Below are 14,595 nucleotides of genomic sequence, written 5' to 3'. Positions count from 1 at the left end.
GTGTTCCAAAAGAGTTCTTGAAGTCAGATCTAGTTTCTATTTGAAGATATAATCAAAATCATTGCTTAATCAATTATGGATGGAGATATGATTTACACTTTCCTTTCATTCTATTATGTTCTTCCCCATTATGATTTGTAACAATGTCAATATCACAATTTGGTTCACATTCTTTCATCACATAGAAAAATCAAGCTAAAATATGAACAACATTTAAATCACTACATAAACCTCACATACAAACATTTTTTTAATATTGTTGTTACTTGAACACAACAATGAATTTATTTAGTGGAAACGTCGTTGTCAAGTTGCTCGAATTCTATAAAAAAGAGAACGATCAAAAGAAATAAAGAAATACCCACGCAAACATTCCGATACTCAAATTATATATTAAAAACTTGAATGTTGTATTAAACTCAATATTAGATACGTATTTCTTTTAAAATGAGAGTTCATCTATTTATAGAAGAGTATGGAGATTTCTCAAATCTCTTAGAATTAAGATTTTTTCAGATAATATTTATCGTAATATTTCAAAGTTCACTAAAATTAGGATTTTTATGAATAATATTTATTCTGACATTCTGAAATTCATTAAAATTGGGATCTTTTATAGATAATGTTTATTCTTTTCATAGGATTTTTGGAAGAATTTTCAAATTTCGAAATTATCTTATTTACCCTTTGTTTGAGACCCCCATCGATTAGGGAAAAATTACACATTTTTAGCCCAAAAGTTTATTTTAGACTTTTAATCTTTTTTGATCTTTTAATGGCTTTTGTATATGGCATATCAAATATTCAATCAAAATGTTCTCAAAATATTTTTAAGTTAGAGTTTCAAATAAATATACCAAAAATTTCTCAAATTATTGTAATTACATTATTCTCTTCAATATTTTTCTTTTAAATTTAGAGATATTACACCACCTTAGGTTGATTAAATTAAGACCCAAAAGCCAAGGGCCCATTTCTACTTTTTTTTCAAGGCCATGAGTTTCAAAAGATTATGTGGCCCATATTGGTTTAATTAAAATTTTGAATAATCAACTTCAAGTTTCACACTATTTTTGAAACAAACCCTAACATATGATCTTATAATCTAATTTAATTAAATTAGATTATAAGATCTACACTACTTTTTATAACTTTTTGGGTACTATATGTCCTGTATATATTATAGTATTCCTATTAGTTCTGTTAGTTTATCCCACACTTATTTCCATAACATGTTTTACCTGTGTTAACTAAGATATTTGCATTTTATAAAGTTTTGTTACTATAAAATTTAAATTTCAACAACTTTAATACAAGACTTAGTATAAAAATATAGTTAAGCGGACTCATAGGCAATTAAAAGTACACCATACCGTTATCTGTATCTTATTCCCTCAGCCCTTATATTTTTCATGTTATATTGATGTTTTACTACTTATGTAGATAACGTTCCTTAAAATGAGTAAAATAAGATTATATCAAAATAATTTATTTGTAAAATTCAATATAATTTATCTGAAAGGTGAGAGAGAAATAAATTTATTTAAAAAATTTAAGATGAGAAATCTCATATTTTTTTTTTAAATAAAGTTAATAAATACAATGGAAAACATTTTTATTCGAGATATTTTTCATATCTTACTTTTTTCAATTTATATCTTAATTAACAAACACTATTGATGATGATTTTTTGGACCAACCACCATGTGTCACATCTACAACTAGACCTCAAAAATAGAACATTGGACTTGGCGATGTCGAACCTCGAGAATAGAACTTGCAAGACAATGGAGTGATGGGGCTACGATCCCCTGGAGTGGACTCCAACGTTCAAATTAATAGAGTAAATGCGAATAGTAAAAAATGTAAGAGGTTGAAAGCTTGATCATACCTGTAAGGACCCCTACTTTTTATAGGCGGGTCCGTTATGGGGTAACCGAGATGGACGGGCACGACTCCTAAGGACCCTGGTCAAGTTAGAACGGATCTTGCGGTCCAGCTCAGATTTTTTGGACTCCGCTTCGGATTGTGAACTTGCCACGTGTCAGTCTCTCGAACGATCCACGTGACAAGCAAAACTACTAGCTCAAGGGGCATTCTTGTAATTTTAGTTATTGCCGCGTCAACTATCTTAGTATCCATGATTTCCTTAGAGCATGTCTCTCGACATTCTCATTCTCTTCTAGTAGACATGCATAGCATAGCTTATACTTCCAAATTTTCTATTATTTACTATTTAGCATCTTTTAAGACATTAATTTGAATATATATAGTTGGTTCTATGGTACGGACAGTCGTGTCTGTCTCAGTATTCTATTGCATAGGCACGCAATGTGAAGAGACTATTGTTATTCAAATTCTAGTATCATATTGTGATTTTAATTTCTTTATGTGGTGGATGGGATTCACATGTTATTTCTTTGTTTTTCCTGTGATGGATGTGCCCCTCAGATTATTGTTTATATCATGTAGGTTATACCTATCTAATTTATATTACACATCCCTCACTCGTTCCTTTGCAGATGTTTCCAATTTATTATATTAAAAAATTAATTTTAATTGTGGGCTACACGTGAATCCGCCACTGGTCATGTCAATACTACTCAAATTTATATACGCTTAAAAACATAAAAATGTTTCTAAAGTTTGTCGTTCTAACTATGTGGTGCCCCCAATTCAGACTTTTGACCCATTGTACCTCTCAATCGTCTAATTTTGTAACAATTAGACATCTCTCTGTCTAGTCATGCAACCGTACAATTATGTAGACAGATGAATATCTAATTATTGTAAAATTAGACACTTAAGAAGCATAATATGTCAAAGTTTGAGTTAGAGGTGGCATATGACCAAAATGACAAATCTTAGGAACATTTTTATGCTTTAGGCCAATTTATATATGACTATAAGAAGCTGATCTTAACCCCTAAGGGCATAACCCAATGGTCAGGACAAGCATGGAAAAAAGTCTTTTCTTCTCGCGTTTGTAGTAAGTCAATGTTTGAATTTTGGTTGCTGTGATTCTCTAATTTACATCATCTGTTGAAATCGTGGGATCAAACAGTGGAAGCGTCCGTGATGGAGCGTCATCCAAAAAAAAAAAGAAATTGAATTTAGAATCTACATAGATATATATAAAGTTGAACCAAAAGCATTTAATTACATTAAATTGAATTGTATAAAATTAGAATAAAACTATATATTTACATTATTAAAATTATTAAATTACATTGAAATAACTTATATAAGTGTTCCTTCATTTTCCCATTTTCGTTATTGAAATAAATTTATAGGCTTCAATAAATCAAAATTATTTTGTAAAATATTATCAATTAAAGAATTATATGAAAAACGTTAATGGGTAGATAAAAGGATAAATTTAATGCTGTAAAATAATAAAACTATGATATTTTTTTATTTTGTTATTGAAATATTTTTTTTTTAAATTATAATAGACAGAACTTTGTAAAGCTTGAACAAATTTAAGAAATTTGTAAATTTAATAATTATTTAAAGAACTTTAAATGAATAAATGATAGGTTTTGAAAAATTTATACATTGTCTCTATAGATTTTAATATTATTCAAATGAATTTAAAATCAAATTTGATTCCCATTATTAGCTTGAATAAATTATATTAAAGTCACTAATTTTTTTTATAAATGAAAAGTAATAATTAGTATTATTATTTATGAGCCTTCAAATAAAGTACTACATTCAATGCATTTTACTATTTTAAAAATTCAATTATAATTTCAAAAATTAATTTATTTGAAATAAGCGGCCTACTTCAATTATATTTTAAGGCTACAAAAATTTATTTGAAAATTTTAATCAATTAAAAAATTATAGAAAAGCCTTTAAATGAATAAATAAGAGGATAAACTAAAACTAATTAATATTACAGAGTAATAAAAATCTGATAATTATTGGTTTCAATTTTACCATTAAGTTACATTAATTAAAATTCTCTCAATTAGTACTCTTTTATTTCTATTTTTTTTATCCAAACAAATTTTTATTAATTAAATTACATTTAAATTCAAATCATAAAGCAATTAAAAATGTAATAGTATTTATTTCACTTCTATCATTATGCAACAATAAAATATTTAAATTATATTTTAAAATTAAAAATATAAAAATAATTATAAGTTTAAACCCACATACGATCTGAATGGTATATATATATATATATATAGCAGTCAAATGGTTTCAGACTTCTTTTGCAGATTAATTATGTGCTGATTACTTTAATGTGTAAACAATATTGTTCTTCGATCTAATTAATTAAGATGGGTTTTAATGGCAGATGTAACATGAATTGTTATTTGTGGGAACGTTATTCTTCATCTTTATGTCAATTGTTAATTTTGTCTCTTCCTAATTTCCTCATATCTGATATATTATATTATATATATCATGGTACCCATGAACATGCCACGACTATATATCTGCCTGCCATGCATCTTTAATTTGTTTCTCTTCTAATCTTCACTACTCTCTTTTGTACAACTAAATTTACATTAAAATTATATATATGTGGGTACGTACGTACATTAATTAAGAGCTAATTAAGATTGTTTAGGAAAACAAAGCAAAATATCACTCTCCTTAGTAGTAGTAGGAGGAGGAGGAGGAGGAGGAGGAGTAGTAGTCTTACAAAACAACCATTTAAATATATCATCAATATTATAACAGAACGGGGTAGCAGCACAGCTGAACATTGAAGCCCTAGCTAGCTAGCTAGCTAGCTAGCTGGATAATGCTTTTTACCCAACAAGCAACAACTTGTTCTATCATCATGCTGACCCTCAATGAAGCAGATGCATATATATATATATATATAGGGAACTGAGGGAGCCTGATGAAGCTCATTGACACCAGCCCCACCCTTTCCTCAAGAAAAGATCATAACAACAGAGAAAGGAAGACAAGCCCAAACCAAACGGAAGAAGTAGAGCATATATATATATATATATATATGTGGCAGAAGAAAGGAATATATAACGGCCGGGTTTAGAAGAAGTAAGTGGATGATGAAGCGGATGATGAGGATGAAAAATATCCCCCCAAGTGATGAAAACCATCCGGCGGCTGAAGGGAGGATGATGATGATGATGATGAAACCCCATCAAAATTATGCGACGACGACTGAAATTGCGTCCACATTGAGCTTTGCTGCTGTTGCTGCATGAGCTGATCATGATCGCTCATTAACGGCGGGTAGTCCTGACCATGACCATGACCATGACCGAAAGTATTCATCTCGTTCCAGCAGCCGGCATATGATAAACAGCTGCTCGACGACATATCAGGTGGCAATGGTGGGAGTTCTACCTCCTCATCTAAACTGAAGTTCTGCTCTACTTCACGCACGCCCTGAAGATTACCATCATCCGCAAAACTAATCTGCTGCTGCTGCTGTTGGCTGTCATAACGACGATCATCATCATCATCATCATCATCATCATCAATTTGCTGCTGAATCCACTCATCTCCAGGAACTGGAAAGAAACGGCCACTTGAGAACTGATAGACGCCGGCGGCAGGACGCCGGTGGTCCCGCTGATCATCAGTGCCAGTACCAATAGCAGTACCAGTTGCAGCAGTAGCACCGAAGAAGATCTGATTGGCGGTGTAATTAGTAGAACCAGGAATATTATTGGTGTTGTGAAGGCTGATGGGGAAGGAAGAAAGATGGTGATGGGAAGGATCGTCGGGAGAGAGGATGGAAGTGAGGGAGGACGAGGGAGGCATGTCGGAGTACAGGAAGTTGGTGCGGGCGCGGCTGCCCCTCATGGACCGCGCCGCCCTATCGTAGGCCAGCGCCGCCTCCTCCGCCGTGTCGAATGTCCCCAGCCAATGCCTCTCTTTCGTCGTCGGATCCCTTATCTCCGCCGCGTATCTGCCCCAAGGCCGCCTTCTCACCCCCAGAAACCTGCATCCACCTGCCGCCGCCGATGCCGATTCTTGCTGCTGCTGACTCTTCCTTCTGCTCTTCGACAATGATGATGATGATGAAGAGGGTGGTGATGAGTTGGCTTTTTCCGAGTGTTTGAGGATGAAATCCATGATCGATAATCTGTATTGAAAATGCCTGCAATGAAAGCATATATATATATATAACACCAAAACTCGCAAAGTCAGATATATTCTATATAGCTCTGACGACAAATTAACAAACAATTTGACAAACATATATATATATATATATATCACACACAAAAGAAGCATATATAGCTGCTATTATAATTAAGTAGATCTGTCTAATTAAGGTCGAGCCTTGCCTTTGAATAATACCCAGATTAAAAAGCGATTTTCTCTGAGGATGGATGCTGGATATATGTGGCCAATGCCTCTGGATGTGAAGGCGTTTAAATAAGCAGCTGCTGCTGCTGCTCGTGCTAGCTAGCTAGTTGGGGTATGTTGCCTCTGTTTAATTAGCCGACTTGCATGCCCTTAATTTTCTTCTGATTACCCTATACATATAATATATATATAAGTAATTAAGAATGCTAAGAGATTAATTAATTAATGCTGGGGTTATGATCTGCATCATCATCATCATCATCATCATCATCATGATTTAGCTATATATATGTGGCTATATATTTTCCTATCTATTGCTATCATCATCCTATGTATATGAATGAATGCACTCTTAATTGGGACCCAGCCCACCCCCCATCATAACGCCCATATCCATCTACATCAGTTAATTATAATCTTTAACTCTAATAATAATAATAATAATAATTATATATGTATAATTTCCCACTAATAATTAGTTTAAGATTATTTTGGTCGCAGATATCACATGATGGATCATTCCATAAGTTTGTATATATGATAATTGTACCTTAATTTGTTGATATATTATTATTGATCAGTACCTCTACCCCCCCATCATTTTCACTTCATTGTTTCTCACATGGGAGAGGGAGAGCAATTGAATCACGTATTAATCATTGACTGCACTGGGTATTAATCTCCTTCCTTAATGATATATATATATATATATAAAGCTGGCTACATCGAATCCATCTATATATCATGCACAAATATATATATATATATATATGATCTCATTTTGTGAGAGGCATGCCTTGTAGTCTCTATGAATATATATATATATGTAGCTTTTACACAATTAATTAATTAATTAACTAACGAGAGAGAGAGAGAGAGAGATGCATGGATGGTGATCATACTCTTAATTAAACACTAACATGACCTTATCATTGCTTAATATGTATGCGTACCAATCATTGTTATGTATGGATGCAAGGAGTGAGAGAGAGAGATATGATCATGCAATCATCAATCCCATTACCCCCCCCCCCCCCCCCCCCATCTTAAATAATAATAATAATAATATATAATAATAATTAATTCTAAATTTGTAAAGGGATCCACCCAACTTTCCCCGCCCTTTCTCTGTTTTTGGGCTGCGTTCTTCATCGTACGACACCCAATTAACGAACACAGATAGAGAGAGAGAGAGAGAGAGAGAGAGAGAGAGAGAAGGCAAATTAATAAGTTGGGTTCCATGTGATAAAGCGGGACACATATATAAGCACTTTTCTTTAGAATAAAACAGTCACCTTCTCTCGGAGCCGCCTACTACTACTACTACTACTACTACTACATATACAAATATATAAAATAAGCAAATAATAAATATGTTTTCATTAGTAAATGTGTATATACAAAACTATATATCATTAGTAAATGTTTTCTTTTTTTTATTTATTTATGAGCATTCATAAATGTATTAACTTTCTTAATAAAAAAAAGAATATATAAAAATGAAGACAATATATATTTGTATAGAGAGAGAGAGAGAGAGAGAGAGAGAGAGTTGAGGGAACATGGGCCCACAACATGAAAAGAATAATAAAGCGAAGAAAAAAGCGAGCGCAATGGAATTGACTAGAAATATATATATATGTATATATGAAGCAGAGCATTGGTCTGGTCTGCTTCATATCCAGCCAAACGAGAAGAACATGCCGGCAAATTAAGCAAGCACGAGACAGAGAGAGAGAGAGAGAGAGAGAGTAGAAAAGGAGGGAAAAGAGGGTGTGGGTGGGTCCATTGGCATTAGCATTAGCACTAGCACTGGCATTGGGGGCGTAACTAATATATAAGATTGAGATTAAAATTAAAAAAACAACCTTTTTAATTTGCAGGTGTGGTGCTGGTGGTGGTGTGGGCCTTAATTCCTTTTTTTTTTTGTAAAATCCATGCATTGCATTGCATTTTCCAAAGCTCCAAAATGAAGCATAATAATAATTAATTAATAGTCACTAATAATAGAATTCTGATGACGATCCGATTGTTTGTTCATTATAAGGCCTATTTAATGTATTTTGAATATTTTTTTAATTGATAATAAATATATCTTATTTTATTAACTAATAAAAATATTCAAATAATATTAAAAATTTAAGTATATGATTCACAAATACGAAATAGCTTCTGTTTGCTTGGTTAATTAATTAAATTAAATTAAATTAAATGGGCCGGGGGTGACTGACTGACTGAGTCGCAGTCAGACTCTGACTGAGTATGCCGAAAGATGTGCCCGCGGGTGAAAGGCCCAGTCAAAAGGGCCTCCCTACATGCAGCTAAAAAGCCATCCTCCATCCTCTACCCTCTAATCTATCCTCCATGTTCGTTCTTCCTCGTCCTCGTGCTTATCATAATATATAATATATATACATACATATGTATATGATAACGTCTTCGGATAAGATAATAAATAATCCATCCTCCCCCTGCAGCTACAGTTGGCAAATGGGCTCGGTGGCCATGGACCCGCCTCCCACGCAGCCCAACCCGGCCGGTATTGTAACAAACGGGCCAGATAGGGCCAGTATTTTGTGATCCGCGACTAGTCCAATCTATAAAAAATGGGGTGATTCACCAAAATGTCCATCAAAATAAGAATGGTCCACCAAAATGTCCCGACCCAATTTTTCTTGCCCCATTTATTAAGGACCATATGATCGGACCAAATCCCTCTTTTCCATTAACCCGCCCGGCCTGGCCGCCTCCCTTGCTAGTCAAATTTGGCCCAACCCACGAAATGAGTGGGTCAACAAGAGGCGTGCCAAGCCAGCCTGACCTGCTCACTTTCCAACTCTACCTATAGTCACAATTAATCAAAGCTCCAACCTTTCTACTTTTACTTATTTATTTATTTTATATATTATTTAAAATTATCATCCTTGCATGTTTGTACCCTCATTTTTTACGGAAGAAATACATTGTAAATGAATAGATTGCCTTCCTTCAAATACTACTTACTACTACTGTGTGACTGTGTTTGGTGTTTACTATTTGATTTAATTTAAATATAATTTTAAAATTCATTTAACTCGAAACATAAGTTTGTTTTTAACTACATTATCATTATGTTTACTAACAACACATTTTATTGTTTCCATATAGCCAGCCAGCTTTATTATTTAACTCAAATTTCATTATTATTATTCCATTAAATAAACAATTAACTTTAGAATAAAAAATACTATTTCTTGAGATTGCAACTCTCAGCTCTTTAAGACACGTTATCAAAACAAAATAATAATAATAATAATAATTTTTAAAAACTTTGGTCTTAAATGATAATTGATAAAAGCATTCAAAAGATGTCTTTATGGTTGAACGTAAAGGAGTCGTCCTACGACTACTATTATGCTTTCATATTAAAAAAAATTACATCACATCAACTTCAAAATACATCTAAATAAAATAAAAAAATACCCTCCAATTCCAAAGGCATTTTAAATTACGCTACCTTTTAAGTTTTAACTATATATCTCAATGTCTCTAAATATGCTACAATTACAATGGATTTTCTTAATTTTATTTATATTTGTTTGTTCATGGGCTTTTTGGTTATTAATAAACTTGTTTACTACTATACTAATGAGGCTAGTTTTAAGTCACAGAAACCAAATCCAAACAGAGTCCCATATATGAAAGAAATACCATAAAATAAAATGTTAAAAGAAGCACAGCAAAACAATGTTTACAAGGTTTAACATGTAACAAACATCTTGGCTCTCTCTATTGGGATTGTCACCGCCCGAGATGGCTTAGCGGTAATCACTCGCATAAAACCTTTTATCATTACCTACTTCATTCTATTCTGATGCCATCATCAGCCGCCCATTCATTAACAACTACTTCTTAGCTCATCTCACCAAATCAATCTGCTCTGACATCACACAGGCATCAGCAGTTAAAAAGTTACCCAATTAACTAATGAGAAATTCTATTCATAGCGAGGGTTTTACTCTTCGTAGCTTTTTCCCATCAAAATTTTTTATCATTTTTCAAAAATCCTATTTTACCCTTCTATCACCCCACCGTATCATATTCCTTCCCTTTTTACTCTGCACAGTCACTCCATCTTTTTTTTCTCTTTCATTATACCCATTTTTTTCTTTTTCACACCCATCTCTCCATCTCTCTCTCAATGGGCACACACACAAATATGAATATATATATACAAACACACACACATATAATTTATTATAATAAAATAAAATTAAAAAAATATAAATAAATAAATTATTTTTAAATATCTATATTTTAAATAATTATAAATTAACTAATTATAAATTTTTTAACTAATTTTAAATTATCGTGAGTTAAATTTTTGATGCTCAAAAAAATTTAAAATTAGTTAATTTATCTTATTAAATTACTTAAAGATACATATACTTAAAATTAGCTATTCAATCAACTAATTTAATAAGATATATATCTTTAAAAATTAGTTGAATTTATTTAAAGATATATGTATCTTTTTAAAAATAATTTATTAAATAAATTCAACTAATTTATTTTTAAAAAGAATTAACTAATTTAATTTATTTAAAGATAGATGTATCTTTTTAAAAGAATTAACTAATTTATTTATTAAATAAATTCAACTAATAAGATATATGTATCTTTTTAAAAAGAATTTATTTATTTATATTTTTTATTTTATTTTATTATAATAAAAAATTAATTAAAATAAAAAAAAATTCCCCAAAAGCCAACTTTCGGGAAACATTGGGTTCCCCGAAAGCTGGCTTTCGGGAAACAATTTGATAGTCAAAAAAAAATTAAAATTAGTTATTTTATTTTATTAAATTACTTAAAAATACATATATTTAAAATTAGTTATTCAATCAACTAATTTAATAAGATATATATTTTTAAAAATTAATTGAATTTATTTAAAGATATATGTATCTTTTTAAAAATAATTTATTAAATAAATTTAACTAATTTATTTTTAAAAAAATTAACTAATTTAATTTATTTAAAGATGGATGTATCTTTTTAAAAGAATTAACTAATTTATTTATTAAATAAATTTATTTAAAAAGAATTTATTTATTTGTATTTTTTATTTTATTTTATTATAATAAAAAAAGTAATTAAAAAAAAAAACTTCCCCGAAAGCCAGCTTTCGGGGAACCCAGTGTGCTCCGACCTCCAGCTTTCGGGAAACCCAGCATTTCCTAAAAGCTGGGGGTCAAAAATGCCCCCGAAAGCTAGTTTTTAGGGAATCCAGCGTTTCCCGATCTCTAGCTTTCGGGGAACCCAGCATTCCCTGAAAGTTGGGGGTCGGGAACGCCAGCGTTCCCCGAAAGCTAGGGGTCGGGGAACGCCCGAAAGCCAGCTTTCGGGGAATTTTTTTTATTTTAATTATTTTTTTATTATAATAAAATAAAATAAAAAATACAAATAAATAAATTCTTTTTAAAAAGATACATATATCTTATTAGTTGGATTTATTTAATAAATAAATTAATTAATTCTTTTAAAAAAATACATCCATCTTTAAATAAATTAAATTAGTTAATTTTTTTAAAAATAAATTAGTTAAATTTATTTAATAAATTATTTTTAAAAAGATACATATATCTTTAAATAAATTCAACTAATTTTTAAAGATATATATCTTATTAAATTAGTTGATCAAATAACTAATTTTAAATATATGTATTTTTAAGTAATTTAATAAAATAAAATAACTAATTTTAATTTATTTTTTACAATTAAAATATTCCCCGAAAGCCAGCTTTTGGGAACCCACTGTTTCTTGAAAGTTGACTTTTGAGAAGTTTTTTTTTTAATTTTAATTAATTTTTTTATTATAATAAAATAAAAAAATAAAAAATATAAATAAATAAATTTTTTTAAAAAATATACATATATCTTATTAATTGAATTTATTTAATAAATAAATTAGTTAATTCTTTTAAAAAGATACATCTATCTTTAAATAAATTAAATTAGTTTATTCTTTTTAAAAATAAATTAATTGAATTTATTTAATAAATTATTTTTAAAAAGATACATATATCTTTAAATAAATTTAACTAATTTTTAAAAATATATATCTTATTAAATTAGTTGATTGAATAACTAATTTTAAATATATGTATTTTTAAATAATTTAATAAAATAAAATAACTAATTTTAATTTATTTTTTACAATTAAAATGTTTCCCGAAAATCAGCTTTTGGGTAACCCACTGTTTTCGAAAATTGGTTTTTGATAAGTTTTTTTTTTAATTTTAATTAAATTTTAATTATAATAAAATAAATTAAAAAATATAAAATATAAATAAATAAATTAATTATTGATACATATATCTTCCAATAAATTCAACTAATTTTTAAAGATATATATTATTAAATTAGTTAATTGAATAATTAATTTTAAGTTTATGTATTTTTAATTAATTTAATAAGATAAATTAATTAATTTTAAATTTTTTTGAGTATCCAAAATTTAACTCACGATAATTTAAAATTTAAAATTAGTTAAAATATTTATAATTAATTAATTTATAATTATTTAAAATACAAATTTAAAAATAATTTATTTATTTATATTTTTTAATTTTATTTTATTATAATAAATTATCTGTGTGTGTTTGTATATATATATACATATTCGTATGTATGCTCGTGGAGAGAAAGGTAGAAAAATGAGTGAGAAAAAAATGGGTATAATAGAGAGAATGAGAGATGGAGTGACTGCTTGCAGAGAAAAAAAAAAAGAAAAAAAATGATATGATGGAGTGCAGAAGGGTAAAATAAAATTTTTAAAAATTGATGAAAAATTTTGGCAAAAAAAGACTGCAAAGAGTAAAACCTTCGCTATGAATAGAATTTTCCTTAACTAATTAGCCAAAACGGAGGAAACAACCAATAAAAAAAAACAAAAGAAAAAAGAAATACCCGACCCCCAAAAAAATTATAATACTGTTACCACCAGAGGGCTTACAGAGAGGAACCCATCCCCACCCCTAAAAAAAAGGGGGCCAAAGCACTTGTAATAACTGAAAGCCATAAAAATTGAGTAACATGTCCATATAAATCATTTATTCATCAGCAAACAATGGCAATACTATACCATTGAAGTTTACAATATCCTCAAATCCAGTGCAACGTATTAACAAAAGGGTTCCATATTAAATGCAATAATGGAATACCAAGGGGCAGTGATTGAGAAACTAATTCAGTTGAGACATCAAAGTTCCGGACTTGGAAAGCCACTGGAATCCCCAAACTTTGTCCGGTACCAAGGGGTTTACAGATCCTAACTGACACCTTGTCAGTGGAGTAGCATGGTATTCAACACGACAGCAAACCTAATTTATACTAAGGGGGTATAGACAGCTATACAAAATCCAAAATCCAAAATGATGACACTTATGGCTACAATATAAATATTCATCTCAAGGATTTCACTAAACATGTTAATGGCGCAAGGTACCAAAAGAACACACATCATGCGTTGGTGACTATGGCTAGATTAAGATAACTGTGCAAGCAAAGCATTGATGATGAACACGATCAACAAGCAAAAAAGCCATGGACTACAGACACATGGTTATGGCTAGTCAATTCATGGTATCATGCAAAATATAATGATGGAACAAGTAAGAACTATAAACTCGGAAACTCCAAATGCAAACTTCAGAGGTGTACTTCAACTATCAAAAACTCAGCAGCCCCAAATGCAAAATTTAGAGATATACTTCAATTCACATTAAAGATAACAAAACACCAAGCCTAATTTGTTGAAACATATTTTCCCATCGAACACATACCCTATACCCTTCTCACGATTGAGTAATTAGATTGTCATTACAATCACTAAATCAACAGAGACATTTTCCTCCTGGCCTCTGACAATGTGATCATATGTTCACATTTCAAAATCATTCGCTTGATCCATTAAAATAACTAGTACTGAAATAAAACCTATTACCATAAAAAATAATTCACAAACTACAAATGCACCAAATCTAAACCAAAGAAAATCCACCAAATCTTGATTTGCGTGACTAGCTCACTCTTAACATGGGAAGTCCCAAAGCCATTACACAGCCACGAATTCAAAATAAGAGCTTGAATTGTTGACATAAATTCCAGAAATCAAGGGTACCCATTAGATCAGAAGGGGTGTCAACTCACACCATGCTGAAAATATTGACACAGTAACAGCGAGTCGTGTCAACTCAGAAACCTAAAAGCTAGAAAAATAGGATAACAGGAACAAGAAAA

The 14,595-nt window shown here is 30.3% G+C and overlaps 1 protein-coding gene across 1 annotated transcript; it reads right to left on the bottom strand.

The window, feature by feature from the left end:
• Positions 1-4,710: 4,710 nt before the first annotated feature.
• On the bottom strand, positions 4,711-6,083 carry LOC127798140 (uncharacterized). The gene has a single exon (XM_052331485.1). It carries the CDS (start codon positions 6,073-6,075, stop codon positions 5,020-5,022), a length of 1,056 nt encoding a protein of 351 aa, XP_052187445.1. The 5' UTR covers positions 6,076-6,083; the 3' UTR covers positions 4,711-5,019.
• Positions 6,084-14,595: the final 8,512 nt, after the last annotated feature.

Source organism: Diospyros lotus, chromosome 3 (assembly GCF_014633365.1).
Source record: "Diospyros lotus cultivar Yz01 chromosome 3, ASM1463336v1, whole genome shotgun sequence".
In the NCBI taxonomy this organism is placed as follows: Eukaryota; Viridiplantae; Streptophyta; class Magnoliopsida; order Ericales; family Ebenaceae; genus Diospyros; species Diospyros lotus.
Note: the sequence above shows the minus strand (reverse complement) of the source record. Positions and strands in the feature narration are given on the sequence as shown.

Coding starts and splice junctions, on each gene's coding strand:
- LOC127798140 (XM_052331485.1), bottom strand. CDS start 6,075: ATGGATTTCATCCTCAAACACTCGGAAAAAGCCAACTCATCACCACCC.